This window comes from Sinohyriopsis cumingii, chromosome 18 (assembly GCF_028554795.1).
Source record: "Sinohyriopsis cumingii isolate HCF-2022 chromosome 18, ASM2855479v2, whole genome shotgun sequence".
Lineage (NCBI taxonomy): Eukaryota > Metazoa > Mollusca > Bivalvia > Unionida > Unionidae > Sinohyriopsis > Sinohyriopsis cumingii.
The window spans coordinates 90,440,370-90,459,029 of NC_142978.1; the positions used below are offsets into that span (position 1 = coordinate 90,440,370).

Genomic DNA, 18,660 nt, shown 5'->3' on the forward strand with positions numbered 1-18,660 from the left:
CACTCTGTATTGATGTCCTATCTTCACCATCACTCTGTATTGATGTCCTATATCAATCACCTGGTACATCTTCATCATCACTCAGTATTGGTGTCCTATATCAACCACCTGGTACGTCTTCATCATTTACTCTGTATTGATGTCCTATATCAACCACCTGGTACATCTTCATCATCACTCTGTATTGATGTCCTATATCAACCACCTGGTACATCTTCATCATTCACTCTGTATTGATGTCCTATATCAGCCACCTGGTACATCTTCATCATCACTCTGTATTGATGTCCTATATCAACCACCTGGTACATCTTCATCATCACTCTGTATTGATGTCCTATATCAACCACCTGGTACATCTTCATCATTCACTCTGTATTGATGTCCTATATCAACCACCTGCTACATCTTCATCATTCACTCTGTATTGATGTCCTATATCAACCACCTGGTACATCTTCATCATCACTCTGTATTGATGTCCTATATCAACCACCTGGTACATCTTCATCATCACTCTGTATTGATGTCCTATATCAACCACCTGGTACATCTTCATCATCACTCTGTATTGATGTCCTATATCAACCATCTGGTACGTCTTCACCATCACTCTGTATTGATGTCCTATATCAACCACCTGGTACGTCTTCATCATCACTCTGTATTGATGTTCTATATCAATCACCTGGTACATCTTCATCATCACTCAGTATTGGTGTCCTATATCAAGCACCTGGTATGTCTTCATCATTTACTCTGTATTGATGTCCTATATCAACCATGTGGTACATCTTCATCATCACTCTGTATTGATGTCCTATATCAACCACCTGGTACATCTTCATCATTCACTCTGTATTGATGTCCTATATCAACCACCTGGTACATCTTCATCATCACTCTGTATTGATGTCCTATACCAAGCACCTGGTATGTCTTCATCATCAGTCTGCATTGATGTCCTAATTCAATCACCTGGTACATCTTCACCATCACTCTGTATTGATGCCCTATATCAACCACCTGGTACATCTTCATCATCACTCTGTATTGATGTTCTATATCAATCACCTGGTACATCTTCATCATCACTCAGTATTGGTGTCCTATATCAACCACCTGGTACGTCTTCATCATCACTCTGTATTGATGTTCTATATCAATCACCTGGTACATCTTCATCATCACTCAGTATTGGTGTCCTATATCAAGCACCTGGTACGTCTTCATCATTTACTCTGTATTGATGTCCTATATCAACCACCTGGTACATCTTCATCATCACTCTATATTGATGTCCTATACCAAGCACCTGGTATATCTTCATCATCACTCTGTATTGATGTCCTATATCAATCACCTGGTACATCTTCACCATCACTCTGTATTGATGCCCTATATCAACCACCTGGTATGTCTTCATCATCACTCTGTATTGATGTCCTATCTTCACCATCACTCTGTATTGATGTCCTATATCAATCACCTGGTACATTTTCATCATCACTCAGTATTGGTGTCCTATATCAACCACCTGGTACGTCTTCATCATTTACTCTGTATTGATGTCCTATATCAACCACCTGGTACATCTTCATCATCACTCTGTATTGATGTCCTATATCAACCACCTGGTACATCTTCATCATTCACTCTGTATTGATGTCCTATATCAACCACCTGGTACATCTTCATCATCACTCTGTATTGATGTCCTATATCAACCACCTGGTACGTCTTTATGATCACTCTGTATTGATGTCCTATATCAACCACCTGGTACATCTTCATCATCACTCTGTATTGATGTCCTATATCAACCACCTGGTACATCTTCATCATTCACTCTGTAATGATGTCCTATATCAACCACCTGGTACATCTTCATCATTCACTCTGTATTGATGTCCTATATCAACCACCTGGTACATCTTCATCATCACTCTGTATTGATGTCCTATATCAACCACCTGGTACGTCTTCATCATCACTCTGTATTGATGTCCTATATCAACCACCTGGTACGTCTTCATCATCACTCTGTATTGATGTCCTATATCAACCATCTGGTACGTCTTCATCATCACTCTGTATTGATGTCCTATATCAACCACCTGGTACATCTTCATCATCACTCTGTATTGATGTCCTATATCAACCACCTGGTACATCTTCATCATCACTCTGTATTGATGTTCTATATCAACCACCTGGTACATCTTCATCATTCACTCTGTATTGATGTCCTATATCAACCACCTGGTACATCTTCATCATCACTCTGTATTGATGTCCTATATCAACCACCTGGTACATCTTCATCATTCACTCTGTATTGATGTCCTATATCAACCACCTGGTACATCTTCATCATCACTCTGTATTGATGTCCTATATCAACCACCTGGTACATCTTCATCATTCACTCTGTATTGATGTCCTATATCAACCACCTGGTACATCTTCATCATTCACTCTGTATTGATGTCCTATATCAACCACCTGGTACATCTTCATCATCACTCAGTATTGGTGTCCTATATCAACCACCTGGTGCATCTTCATCATCACTCAGTATTGATATCCTTGATTAAATCATAGTTGAAAAAATACCCAATGTAACAGAGCTACTTTAATAACAACTTCAGCATAGAAAGATTGAATGTATTCTTGATCAACATTTCTTTTCCATTCTAAGATGAGTATGTATTATTGTGTTAACATTTCAGAAAGTGTATTTTGTAGAAAGGTAAGTATATGCAAGAGATGGAAAAGTTAAATGTAACCTCATTTTACATTTTTATGGCATTATAGTGTTGTAGGCTACTGAAAATGTAGGTTACTAATACAGTCGATCCTTAAAAACTTTACTACATGTTTACATTTTTTAACTTTACCTTTTTTCAGCACTGCAGTTTTATACTGAGGTGCTTCAGCTGCATAGACACATACAACTACACATTTATTTCAGGTGTCATTTTTGTTTTAGTTTACTTTGTAACATATACAGTACACTATTACTTTCTGTATTTTTCAGGCAATGAAAATTTTATCCAAAAAGAGACTGATGAGGAAGGCAGGATTTTTAGGTAGGTCTAATAAAGAGAGAGGCATGCCATTTCATACCCAGGCTAAAGGTTACAAAGCGTTAAATCATTAAGGTGAAAACAGAGTTTTATTAACCAGTACACTTAATATTCACAAAGCTGATTTACCATATAATAAAGCATCATCATCATTCAATACCAAAGAAATATTACTAGCACACCCAGTATAATACTGTTCATAAGAAGTATTACTAGCTCACTCATTAAGATACTGTTTATAAGTATTACTAGTTTACTCAGTATAATACTGTTTATTGGTATTACTAGCTCACTCATTATAATACCATTATAAGTATTACAAGCACCCTCATTATAATACTGTTTGTAAGTATTACTAGCTTACTCATTATGATATTATTTATAAGTATTACTAGTTTACTCATTATAATACTGCTTATAGGTATTACAAGCACACTCATTATAATACTGTTTATAAGTATTACTAGTTCACTCATTAAGATACAACCGCTCCGGTGGCCTAGTGGTTAGAGCGTCCACCTCGGATGCGGGAGGTCGTGGGTTCGATCCCCGGCCGAGTCATACCAGAGACTTAAAAAATGGTACTAACAGCTGCCTCGCTTGGCGTTCAGCATTAAGAGGTTAGTGTTAGGACTGGTTGGCCTGGTGTCAGGATAATGTGACTGGTTGGGACATCATGCTACATGTCTGCGGCATGATGCCCCAGTGCTAGACATCACTATAAACTGCCACATTGCAGACATCGTAGCGATATGACTGAAAAATTGTTAAAGCTATGTTAAAAATCAAAATCACATCACGTCACACACATTAAGATACTGTTTATAATTATTACTAGTTCACTCATTATAATACTGTTTATAAGTATTACTAGCTCACTCATTATAATACTGTTTATAAGTATTGCTAGCTCACTCATTATGATACTGTTTATAAGTATTACAAGCACACTCATTATAATATTGTTTATAAGTATTACTAGCTCACTTATTATAATACTGTTTATAAGTATTACAAGCACACACATTATAATACTGTTTTTAAGTATTACTAGCTCACTCATTATAATACTGTTTATAAGTATTACTAGCTCACTCATGATACTGTTTATAAGTACTTCTAGCTCACTCATTATGATACTGTTTATAATTATTACTAGTTTACTCATTATAATACTGTTTATAAGTATTACTAGCTCACTCATTATAATACTGTTTATAAGTATTACTAGCTCACTCATTATAATAATGTTTATAAGTATTACTAGCTCACTCATTATAATACTGTTTATAAGTATTACTAGCTCACTCATTATAATAATGTTTATAAGTATTACTAGCTCACTCATTATAATAATGTTTATAAGTTTTTAAAGCACACTCATTATAATATTTGTTTATAAGTATTACTAGTTCACTCATTATAATACTGTTTATAAGTATTACAAGCACACTCATTATGTTTATAAGTATTACCAGCTCACTTATTATAATACTGTTTATAAGTATTACTAGCTCACTCATTATAATACTGTTTATAAGTATTACTAGCTCACTCATTATAATACTGTTTATAAGTATTACTAGCTCACTCATTATAATACTGTTTATAAGTATTACTAGCTCACTCATGATGCTGTTTATAATTATTACAAGTTCACTCATTATAATACTGTTCATGAGAGCCATAAAAGTGGAGCACATTTTAGGTGAGGTAACATTATATTGAGGTATTTTATGCATAATGCTGCTGTTAAATAATGAAATGGGATCCATGACCACATCTATCTTGTGAAAAAACTACCATATACTACAGTGTCTTAGAGAGAGGGAGTACAGTATTAAGTAACACAAAGTCTCTGCAGTATCATCAGCAACTTAATCTAAAAATGATGATCAGCACAGATTGAATTAAAAACGTTTTGAATAATATACTATACTGCATGCTTCAAGTGGTTGATAAGATGTAATACTCTATGCCATTTCACAAATTCATATCAAAGGAACAGTCATGTAAAATTATGTATTGATTTGATATTTCACAGGTAGGCCTCTTCCGTCTCGGGATGGTAAAAGACCCCCTCCAAACAACCCAATTGAAAAGGTCTACAAAGAGATAGCCATCTTGAAAAAGCTAGATCATCCAAATGTTGTTAGACTGGTTGAAGTAGTAGATGACCCAGAAGAAGATAATCTCTACCTGGGTATGTTTTTGAGAACCAGTCTGTGTTTTGATTTCCTTAACTGTATAACTTTAAAAGTGGACCATATGAAGGATTTGTACTGCATGCATTAATTATAATTACATTCTAGGAGAATAAACAAAAATTTAAAATTGTGCGGAAATTTCTAAGTTTTCCATTTTAATTACAGTATGTTTTTCTTCTTGTGACTTGATATTTTGTTTATCTATCAATACTGATTACATTTTAATTTTTAATTTTCAGCATTTGAATTAGTAGAAAAGGGGTAAGTACTTAAATATCTTCTAATTGCTGTTTAGCTCTTAGTTTTCATTAAAAGCTATTTAACTGTTGGTTTTCATTAAAAGCTCTTTAACTGTTGGTTCTAAGTAAAATCAGATCTGTTTAGCTTTTGGTTCTCATTAACATAAAACCCATTTAGATGTTGGTTGTCATTAAATTAAAATCCATTTATATGTTGGTTTTCATTAAATTTAAATTAATTTAGCTGTTGGGTTTCATTAAATAAAAATCCATTTAGCTGTTGGTTTTCATTGTTTTAAAATCCATTTATCTGATGGTTTTCATTAAATTAAAATCCATTTAGCTGTTGGTTTTCATTAAATTAAAATCCGTTTAGCTGTTGGTTTTCATTGTATTAAAATCCATTTAGCTGATGGTTTTCATTAAATTAAAATCCATTTAGCTGTTGGTTTTCATTGTATTAAAATCCATTTAGCTGATGGCTTTCATTAAATTAAAATCCATTTAGCTGATGGTTTTCATTAAATTAAAATCCATTAGATGTTGGTTTTCATTAAATTAAAATCCATTTATCTGTTGGTTTTCATTAAATTAAAATCCATTTAACTGTTGGTTTTCATTAATTAAAATCTATATTAAAATCCATTTGGCTGTTGGTTTTCATTAAATTAAAATCCATTTGGCTGTTGGTTTTCATTAAATTAAAATCCATTTGGCTGTTGGTTTTCATTGCATTAAAATCCATTTAGCTGTTGGTTTTCATTAAATTAAAAACCATTTAACTGTTGGTTTCCATTTAGCTGTTGGTTTTCATTGTAGTAAAATCCATTTAGCCGTTGGTTTTCATTAAATTAAAATCCATTTAGATGTTTGTTTTCATTAAATTAAAATCCATTTAGCTTGTTGGTTTTCATTGTATTAAAATCCATTTAGCTGTTGGTTTTCATTAAATTAAAATCCATTTAGCTGTTTGTTTTCATTGTATAAAAATCCATTTAGCCGTTGGTTTTCATTAAATTAAAATCCATTTAGATGCTGGTTTTCATTAAATAAAAATCCGTTTAAATGTTGGTTTTCATTAAATTAAAATCCAATTACCCATTGGTTTTAATTGTATTAAAATCCATTTAGCCATTGGTTTTCATTGTATTAAAATCCATTTAGCCATTGGTTTTCATTAAATTAAAATCCACTTAGATGTTGGTTTTCATTGTATTAAAATCCATTAGATGTTGGTTTTCATTAAATTAAAATCCATTTATCTGTCGGTTTTCATTGTATTAAAATCCATTAGATGTTGGTTTTCATTAAATTAAAATCCATTTATATGTTGGTTTTCATTGTATTAAAATCCATTAGATGTTTGTTTCCATTGTATTAAAATCCATTTATATGTTGGTTTTCATTGTATTAAAATCCATTAGATGTTGGTTTTCATTAAATTAAAATCCATTTATATGTTGGTTTTCATTAAATTAAAATCCATTTATATGTTGGTTTTCATTAAATTAAAATCCATTTAGATGTTGGTTTTCATTGTATTAAAATCCATTAGATGTTGGTTTTCATTAAATTAAAATCCATTTAGCCATTGGTTTTCATGAAATTGAAATCCATTTAGCCGTTGGTTTTCATTAAGAGAATTGTTCATGAAAAGACTTGCTTTATGGAGACTTCCTTTAAAATAATAATTTTGTTGCATATTATTACCAATACAGAATATTTGACATTTAGATAAACACTTTGATTTAATTTGTATATTTACTGTTTAAATCTTACAAGTTTATTAAATATGCAAAACTGTCTTTTTTAGTTTGATTTATGAATTTGACCACTTAGCAGAAAACTGAAATATTGTTTGTCTTAATTTAAACCTTAAGAAGTTAATCTAACATTGAATCTCCATGATATGTTCATCTTAATATTGATATCACTTTTCCAATGGTTATGCCATCAGCAGTGATAAGGTGCATTATTAAAGTTTTTGCCACTTATAGATCTTCATCATCATTTGCTACCGCTCTGGTGGCCTAGTGGTTAGAGCATCTGCCTTAGATGCAGGAGGTTGTGGGTTCGATCCCCAACTGAGTCATACCAAAGACTTACAAAAATGGTACTAACAGCTACTTCGCTTGGCACCCAGCATTAAGAGGTTAGTGTTAGGACAGGTTGGCCTGGTGTCAGGATAGTGTGACTGGGTGGGACATCATGCTACATGTCTGCGGTATGATGCCTCAGTGCTAGACATCACTGTAAACTGCCACAATGCAGACATCATAGCGATATGACTGAAAAATCATTAAAAGCTACGTTAAAAATCCAAGTCACTCACACATCATTTGCTCTATACAACTAAAACGTTGGTATAAGTTGTAATATTGCTATATAAATTGTAATGATGTTCATATGAAAAATACTGCATTCAGGGGTATACTGGTTACAATCCGTAATAAAATATGAAATATCCTTTCACTTTTTTAATATTTCATGAGCTCCATATTAATATTATTTTTCAGACCTTGATAATTATGGGGAGTTTTGTTTCCTTTGATATTTCTATTGTAAAAATACGTAATTAGAAAAGAATAAAATGATTGTTGTATTTGTCCAATCCCATACCTGATAATAAACCTATGATTGATGATAATCCAGTGTTTGATAATAAGCTTGTTTGATGGTAATCCAGTACCTGATAATAAGCCTATGTTTAATGGTAATCCAGTGCCTGATAATAACCCCATGCTTTATTATAATCCCATGCCTGACAATAAACCAATGATTGATGATAATTCCATGCCTGATAATAAGCCAATGATTGATGATAATCCCATACCTGATAATAAACCTATGACTGATGATAATCCCATCCCTGATAATAAACCTATGATTGATGATAATCCAGTGCCTGATAAGAAGCCTATATTTGATGATAATTCCATGCCTGATAATAAACCTATGTTTGATGATAATCCCATGCCTGATAATAAACCTATGATTGATGATAATCCAGTGCCTGATAAGAAGCCTATATTTGATGATAATTCCATGCCTGATAATAAACCTATGTTTGATGATAATCCCATGCCTGATAATAAACCTATGATTGATGATAATTCCATGGCTGATAATAAACCTATGATTGATGCTGAATGGTAAACCCATACTTGATGATAATCACATACTTGATGATAAGCCAATAATTGATGATAAGCCCATTCTTTTTAATAAGCGCATAATTGATGATAAGCCCATGCTTGATAATAGGCCCGTACTTGATGATATGCTCATGGCTGATGATAAGCCAATAATTGATGATAAGCCCATTCTTTTTAAAAGGCCCATAATTGATGATAAGCCCATGCTTGATAATTATAATAGGCCCATACTTGATGATATACTCATGGCTGATGATAAGCCCATGGTTGATGAGAAACCCAAGCATGATGATAAGCCCATGCTTGATGATAAGATCTTTCCTGATGTTATGTCCATACTGATGATAAGCACATGCTTCATGATAAGCCCATGGTTGATAATAAGCCCATAATTGATGATAAGCCCATGCTTGATAATAGGCCCAATCTTGATGATAAGCTCATTGTTGATGATAAGCCCATGGTTGATGAGAAACTTATACTTGATTATAAGTCTGTGCTTGATGATAAGCCCATTCCTGATGTTATGCCCATGGTTGATGATAAGCACATGGTTGATGATAAGTCCATGCTTGATAAGCCTTGCTTGATGATAAACCCATAATTGATGATAAGCCCATGCTTGACTATATGTCTATTCTTTATGATAAGCTCATACTTGACGATAGGCCCTTACTTATTGATAAGACCGTGATTGATCATAAACCCATGGTTGAGGATAAGCCCATACTTACTTGCTCATACTTGATAAAACTATGATTGATAATAATAATAATAATAATAATAATAATAATAATAACATACTTTATTTGATAAGTATGGCACAATATAATATACTAACCCCTCCCCCAAAGGTCCTCAGGATGAACAAATAATAAAAGAAAGAAACTCTGTCGTCTTAAATTATGTAACGGAAAGAAGGCAAAACCAACAAGTTTAGTTAAATCAACACATAATTTATTTCCTTAGAATACAAAGTCAGAATTCAAAAGACAATATTGTGAATTAAATTCCCATTAATACTAATTGTTCTATCACAAGTCCAAAACTATAGAATGGTCTGAATTCCAATAATCATGAATGTCCTGATGTACCAAGAGTGAATTGTACATCATCAGTAAATTTAGTCTCAATAAAATATGGTACCTTGTTATTTGTAACATTAGCAGTATTTGAGATATTGGAATTAACATTTGTTATATTAATTAAGTGCCCATTAAATCTGTTAACAATATCAAGTATACCATCAATTAATGCCCCATAAATTATTAGATTTGGGATCTTACTGTTTCTCTTTGGAGCGAAATCATTGAATTTTCCACATTTCATTTAGATTTAATGCCTTTTCAAAAGATATTTTTGTAAAAATATTTTTTTGCAGACTGAATCATAGCAGTATATACATGATTCCAGAGTTTGAAGTTATGCCGATCCTTGATTTTATGAAAATAGTCGCCATTCTCTCTGAATTCATTGACTTTTGTTGTAAGCCATGTAGTTATCTGAGGGTTTGTCTCTTTTGTATTTAAAGGATTGTGTTGATCAAAAACATAATTGTGTTCCAGGTTTCAAGTGCTTCAGTGGGTTCTTCCACAATTTCTTCACAAAAGAGGAGGAAGTTTGCTAAATCAGATACAAAGTTAGCAACATCTATAGCAGTAACCTTATCACAGATATCCTTACTAAGTATTTGTGTATAATACAAACAGGATAATAGTCACTTACTTGGGTATAAGCAACCTGTAGTTCAATTATATTCTCTGATTTATAACCATAAACATTATCAATTAGTATAATTGATGTTTCATCGACTTTTGTAGTTCAGGTAACAAGTTGAGACAACCCACAAGATTCAGTCATTCATGGTACAATCTAAATAGTCTATGTTGAAATCCTCCATCACAATTGCTTCTAGATCTCTATCTCATTTTTCAAACTTCTCTATCCAAAAGACTGGTGACTTGCTAAATCAGATACAAAAAAAGATACTTAAAAGACAGATTTGTATCCATGTTGTCTCAAACTGACTGATCACAAGGTCTTTTCTTTGTTCATAGGAAACCTGACTGTTTAAGATACATAATTACCCCCCCCCCATCCTTCTTTATGAATAGTGTCTCTTCTGTCATGTTCTTCAATTTCATTTCCGTCTCTACCAGGCTTCTTATTCTGTACATATATAATATGAAGATAGGTTTCACATAAGCCTAAGACATGAAATATTCTACTCTGTATCAGTTTTACTTCACCATGTTTGGGCAAGATGTGTCTAATATTGAGACTTGATATGTGAAGTCTTTTCTTTGCCAAGCCTGGAAGCAGAAATGGTTATAGATTTTAAGAATTCACATTTTAAAGAATTAATTATATTTGTATTCAAATCAATACTAGTGCAAGAATTAGCAACCGCTTCACTATTTACATTTTCACAATGTCTGTAACTAAACTGTAATGAATGGAAGACCTCAGTGGAGGTTTTATTGAAATAACATTTATGTATATCTTCAGTACTAGTACAAGAACTAGCACTGACTTGACTTATTTATATTTTCATGGGGTGAACTAGATTGTGCAGTTGTAAGGCCTGGGAGGTGGAGTAATATTTATGTACATCATCACATTAAATTTGGTTAGATTATACCAGTGACTTGTCTAATGTTTTGTGCAGAATAAGTACTGTTGCATATTTGTGCAAAAAGCTTTGTATTGAATTCTTGTTTCTCACAGGATGGTTTTTGATAATTAAAGCATGGGCTTATTATCAAGTGTTGGGTGAAAGGTCATGTAAAATTTTTAAAAACAAAGATGGCCACCATGTAAGGAGCAATTTTAACAAGTCACTGTTATAATCAGTGATTATCACACTCCAACCAAATTATTTAGGATTAATTTATAATCAGTGATTATCACACTCCATAGGATTAATTTATAATCAGTGATTATCACACTCCATAGGATTAATTTATAATCAGTGATTATCACACTCCATAGGATTAATTTATAATCAGTGATTATCACACTCCATAGGATTAATTTATAATCAGTGATTATCACACTCCATAGGATTAATTTATAATCAGTGATTATCACACTCCATAGGATTAATTTATAATCAGTGATTATCACACTCCATAGGATTAATTTATAATCAGTGATTATCACACTCCATAGGATTAATTTATAATCAGTGATTATCACACTCCATAGGATTAATTTATAATCAGTGATTATCACTCTCCATAGGATTAATTTATAATCAGTGATTACCACACTCCAACTCAGCCATTTAGGATTTATTTGTCATGGATTCTTTTTATCACATTCCAATCCAGCCATCTAGGATTTATTTGTCATGGATTCTCTTTATCACATTCCAATCCAGAAATGTAAAATTAATTTATCATGGATTCTCTTTATCACATTCCAATCCAGCCATCTAGGATTAATTTGTCATGGATTCTCTTTATTGCTTTCCAATCCAGCTACCTAGAACTAATTTGTAATCGGTAATTAACACATTCCAACCCAGCCATCTAGGATTAATTGTCATGGATTCTCTTTATCACATTCCAACCCTGCTATCCAGGATTAATTTGTCACGGATTCTCTTTATCACATTCCACGCCAGTCATCTAGGATTAATTGGTCATGAATTCTCTTTATCACATTCTGATCCAGTCATCTAGGATTAATTGGTCATGGATTCTCTTTATCACATTCCAATCCAGTCAACTAAGATTAATCTGTCATGGATTCTTTTTATCACATTCCAATCCAGCCATCTAAGATTAATTTGTCATGGATTCTCTTTATCACATTCCAATCCAGTCAACTAAGATTAATCTGTCATGGATTCTTTTTATCACATTCCAATCCAGCCATCTAAGATTAATTTGTCATGGATTCTCTTTAAGATAGGATTAACATGTTTAGGATGCAGTATAACTGCAGCAAATGTTGTAAAAGAGTTTTCAAACCATTCTTAACTGTTCTATGCAAGGAGGTATCCCAGACATTATTATGCTGCTTGTACATTGAGAATGTGAAGAAGACTTTGGTCATCATCTTTGATTTCATCCAGTCTATCACTAGCATCATTTCCATTTGAACTAGCAGATTTCTTACTGGACAATAAGCCCATGTGTGATAATAAGCCCATGCATGATAAGAAACTCATACATGGTGATAAGCCCATGTGTGATAATAAGCCCATGCATGATAAGAAACTCATACATGGTGATAAGCCCATGTGTGATAATAAGCCCATGCATGATAAGAAACTCATACATGGTGATAAGCCCATGTGTGATAATAAGCCAATGCATGATAAGAAACCCATACATGGTGATAAGCCCATGTGTGATAATAAGCCAATGCATGATAAGAAACCCATACATGGTGATAGGCCCATGTGTGATAAGAAACCCATACTTGGTGATAAACCCATGACTGGTTATACAGAGGAGATTTGCTTGAAATGAGTAGAAAAGATAGTTATATTTCACTGACTGGGTGAAATGCTAAGTATTTTCACAAGTGGTAAAGTCATAAGTTATTCATCCATGAGAGGAAATATATCCAGTATTCACTTTGCTATGGCAAGCTAATTTTCTTTTTTTTTATGCTCAAATGTATTTGCTAGAGATATGTATAAGAGATTAAAGTTGCAGATTTCTTACAGGATCCTGCATGATGTCAGCGGTTTATCATTTATGTTCTGCTCTGTTTTGTGAATATTCACACAGGAAATATAAACACCAATATAATTCACCTTCTCAACACAATGTAAAATATAACTTTAAGGACCATGTTGGATTTGAACTTAGACTGCATTTGGAAGTAGCCATACTTACTGCTCAACTATGCAAGCATTTAAGAATAACTTCAGATTTCTTATTCACAGTGATACCAGTGTATATTGATGGGTCATAGTGTTATCAGTGTATATTGATGGGTCATGGTGTTATCAGTGTATATTGATGGGTCTTAGTGTTATCAGTGTATATTGATGGGTCATAGTGTTATCAGTGTATATTGATGGGTCATAGTGTTATCAGTGTATATTGATTGGTGGTGAGAAAATATACTCCAGATAATTATCATCATTTTTTATCTTTAAAAAATCCAGTTTTTGACAGCCCTGCATACAATAAAATACCATACTTGATTATAAACCCATCACCAACTGTGTCAAAATTTAGGTAAATTATTAAATAAGAAATGCTTTACCTTGTCTTAAGTCTAGACCTGAATTTTGGCCTGAAGAGAATTTATAACCTCCTTGCTTGTGTCCATTCTCTTTAAATCAAATATAGTGTCCATTCACTGTAATCAAATATAGTGCCCATTCTCTTTTTCCATTCCCATCCATTTGTTTAATATTGTTGGTATTATTGATAATAACAAACTTTTTAAAATTAGTAACAAAGTAAAAATCAACTTTACTTACTGGTAAATTGTATTTGTCAATGGAGGTAACTCAGATTTAGATAGTTAATTATACCTATTGTCAGTTATTTCCCTTAAATATTGTTCCACTGTTGGTAATATTTAGAAACAATAGTAGATAATGCTTTTGTTTGGAAATCGCCTCACTGTTTTCTCAAATAATGTTTTAGATGTCAGTATAAATTCTCAGGTGGTGTATAATAAAAAGTAAACTTTGACAAAATATCAAGATTTTGTAAGAAACTTTATTTTTATATAATATCAAGGACTATAAATTGTAATATTTTTGGATAAATCTTACCTTGCTAAGGATGTGGAAAAGAGGTTCAAGTAAGTAATCTTATTATCATTAATGGAAATTGATGAGTATGTTTTTATTTGTGTGCATGAAAGTCTGAAAACTTTGCAACTCTTTACACCTCACAATGGTCTAAAAAAAACTCCAGCCCCAAGAGCCCAAACTTTTTATATCTAAAATTGCTACTAACTTTTTTAGTTATATTTATAAAAAAACCATGACCAAGTAGTTGTGTTGTTGTTATAACCGGGACCATACATGGTATTGTCTCTGTAGCTGTCTTGTTATTATAACCAGGACCATACATGGTATTGTCTCTGTAGTTGTGTTGTTGTTATTGTATCTTTAGTTGTCTTGTTTTTATAACCAGGACCATACATGGTAATGTCTCTGTAGTTGTGTTATTGTTATAACCAGGACCATACATGGTAATGTCTCTGTAGTTGTGTTGTTGTTATAACCAGGACCATACATGGTAATGTCTCTGTAGTTGTGTTGTTGTTATAACCGGGACCATACATGGTAATGTCTCTGTAGTTGTTTTGTTGTTATAACCAGGACCATACATGGTAATGTCTCTGTAGTTGTGTTGTTGTTATAACCAGGACCATACATGGTATTGTCTCTTTAGCTGTCTTGTTATTATAACTGGGACCATACATGGTAATGTCTCTGTAGTTGTGTTGTTGTTATAACCGGGACCATAAATGGTAATGTCTCTGTAGTTGTGTTGTTGTTATAACTGGGACCATACATGGTAATGTCTCTGTAGTTGTGTTGTTGTTATAACCAGGACCATACATGGTAATGTCTCTGTAGTTGTGTTGTTGTTATAACCAGGACCATACATGGTATTGTCTCTGTAGTTGTGTTGTTGTTATAACCGGGACCATACATGGTATTGTCTCTGTAGTTGTGTTGTTGTTATAACCAGGACCATAAATGGTAATGTCTCTGTAGTTGTGTTGTTGTTATAACCGGGACCATACATGGTATTGTCTCTGTAGTTGTGTTGTTGTTATAACTGGGACCATACATGGTAATGTCTCTGTAGTTGTGTTGTTGTTATAACCGGGACCATACATGGTAATGTCTCTGTAGTTGTGTTGTTGTTATAACTGGGACCATACATGGTAATGTCTCTGTAGTTGTGTTGTTGTTATAACCAGGACCATAAATGGTAATGTCTCTGTAGTTGTGTTGTTGTTATAACCGGGACCATACATGGTATTGTCTCTGTAGTTGTGTTGTTGTTATAACTGGGACCATACATGGTAATGTCTCTGTAGTTGTGTTGTTGTTATAACCGGGACCATACATGGTATTGTCTCTGTAGTTGTGTTGTTGTTATAACCAGGACCATAAATAGTAATGTCTCTGTAGTTGTGTTGTTGTTATAACCAGGACCATACATGGTAATGTCCCTATAATTGTGTTGTTGTTATAACCAGGACCATACATGGTAATGTCTCTGTAATTGTGTTGTTTTTATAACCAGGACCATACATGGTAATGTCTCTGTAGTTGTGTTGTTGTTATAACCAGGACCATACATGGTAATGTCTCTGTAGTTCTGTTGTTGTTATAACCGGGACCATACATGGTAATGTCTCTGTAGTTGTGTTGTTGTTATAACCAGGACCATACATGGTATTGTCTCTTTAGCTGTCTTGTTATTATAACTGGGACCATACATGGTAATGTCCCTATAATTGTGTTGTTGTTATAACAAGGACCATACATGGTATTGTCTCTGTAGTTGTGTTGTTGTTATAACTGGGACCATATATGGTAATGTCTCTGTAGTTGTGTTGTTGTTATAACCGGGACCATAAATGGTAATGTCTCTGTAGTTGTGTTGTTGTTATAACAAGGACCATACATGGTAATGTCTCTGTAGTTGTGTTGTTGTTATAACCAGGACCATACATGGTAATGTCCCTGTAGTTGTGTTGTTGTTATAACCGGGACCATACATGGTATTGTCTCTGTAGTTGTGTTGTTGTTATAACCGGGACCATACATGGTAATGTCTCTGTAGTTGTGTTGTTGTTATAACCGGGACCATACATGGTAATGTCTCTGTAGTTGTGTTGTTGTTATAACCGGGACCATACATGGTATTGTCTCTGTAGTTGTGTTGTTGTTATAACCGGGACCATACATGGTAATGTCCCTATAATTGTGTTATTCCAGCTAATGTTATATAAATTATTTTCAGCCTTGAAAGCATCAGTACTCTTAATATTTTGATTACTGTCATTTTCAAGACCTTTGTGCTTATCATAAGAGATATACCTTGATTCCTGGAATTTGCATGTCCTCTGTGATTTTCATGAGAGATATACTTTGATTCCTGTCATTTCATGCCCTCAGTACTTATCATGAGATATATACATGTACTTTGATTCCTGTCATTTGCATGTCCTCTGTGCTTTTCATGTGAGATATATTTGTATTCCTGTCATTTGCATGCCCTCAGTACTTATCATGAGAAATATACTTTGATTCCTGTCATTTGCATGTCCTCTGTGCTTCTCATGAGATATACATGTACTATGATTCCTGTCATTTGCAGGACCTCTGTGCTCATCATGAGAGATATACTTTAATTCTTGTCATCTGCAGGATCTCTGTGCATATCATAAGTGATATACCTTGATTCCTGTCATTTGCATGTCCTTTGTGCTTATAATGAGATATACATGTACTTTGATTCCTGTCATTTCATGCCCTCTGTGCTTATCATGAGAGATATACTTTGATTCCTGTCATTTGCATGTCCTCTTTGCTTATATTGAGAGATGTAATTCGCTTCATGTCATTTGCATGTCCTCTGTGCTTATATTGAGAGATATACTTTTGATTCCTGTCATTTGCAAGTTCTCTGTGTTTATCATGAGAGATATACTGTGATTGTATTGTTTTTTTTTCACACTTAAGCTTATGATTACTTATGTTAATATATAAACAAGGAATGTGATATTGACTGTGTATCATTCACATATTGTATTTTTTGACAGTGTATCATTCACATATTGTATTTTTTGACAGTGTATCATTCACATATTGTATTTTTTGACAGTGACATCAATCCCATGGACAACCCATTTTCAGAGGATCTGGCTTGGTCTTATTTCAGGGATGTGGTGATGGGTATAGAATATTGTAAGTTGACTCCTGATTTAATACAATGTTTAGAAAATAGTAAATATTTAAGTACTTAGCATGAATGAATTAAAGAAATTAACATTGGATAAATTATGGATTTTTGTTTGAAAGTTGATTGAACAGAAATTGTAGCCAAAAAACTAGAAAGTTCTTTAATGTAAGTCTCTGTTTTGGGGTTGATCACATGATTTAAACAGTATTTATTTACTAAAAGAGGAAAGTAAATACAACTGAACAAGGGATATGGAGTATTCATTATAAGTTTTCATTTACTGAAAGTGGAAAGTACATACAGTTGAACAAGGGATATGGAGTATTCATTATAAGTTTTTATTTACTGAAAGTGGAAAGTACATACAGTTGAACAAGGGATATGGAGTATTCATTATAAGTACATACAGTTGAACAAGGGATATGGAGTATTCATTATAAGTACATACAGTTGAACAAGGGATATGGAGTATTCATTATAAGTACATACAATTGAACAAGGGATATGCAGTATTCATTATAAGTACATACAATTGAACAAGGGATATGGAGTATTCATTATAAGTACATACAATTGAACAAGGGATATGCAGTATTCATTATAAGTACATACAATTGAACAAGGGATATGCAGTATTCATTATAAGTACATACAATTGAACAAAGGATATGCAGTATTCATTATAAGTACATAAAGTTGAACAAGGGATATGGAGTATTCAGCATACCCTTATTTAAAGATCTCTCATAATTAACAATATTTTTTATGAGGCTGATGTGAAGGCATAAGATTGCAAACCTGGAAACATGCTAATGAGAAAATTGTACACACAGCATTGTGATACTGTCAGATTGTAACTTATAAAACATTTACAGTAAAGACATGTTGCTGTATACTTGCAAATTAACAAATGAATCTAAGAAAGAAAAAAATGCTAGGATGGTGGTATTCATTTTGGGGGTGCCTTGAGCAACATTTCTAAATTGTAATAAGTTTTAGATAATGTGAGCAGGGTTGATATATTTTCTAGCTAGTAACATTGTTCTTGCTGTCTTTCATAA

At 33.1% G+C, this 18,660-nt stretch overlaps 1 protein-coding gene across 1 annotated transcript in view; it reads left to right on the forward strand.

Annotated features, from left to right (window-relative positions):
* The window catches only part of LOC149777422 (calcium/calmodulin-dependent protein kinase kinase 1-like), a 247,985-nt gene that overhangs the window by 189,194 nt on the left and 40,131 nt on the right, over positions 1–18,660 (forward strand). Inside the window, exons 5-8 of the mRNA XM_089941395.1 lie at positions 3,041–3,092; positions 5,134–5,292; positions 5,536–5,557; positions 17,522–17,604. Of these exons, the coding sequence (XP_089797521.1) occupies positions 3,041–3,092; positions 5,134–5,292; positions 5,536–5,557; positions 17,522–17,604 (316 nt within the window). The remainder of the gene's footprint in view (positions 1–3,040; positions 3,093–5,133; positions 5,293–5,535; positions 5,558–17,521; positions 17,605–18,660) is intronic.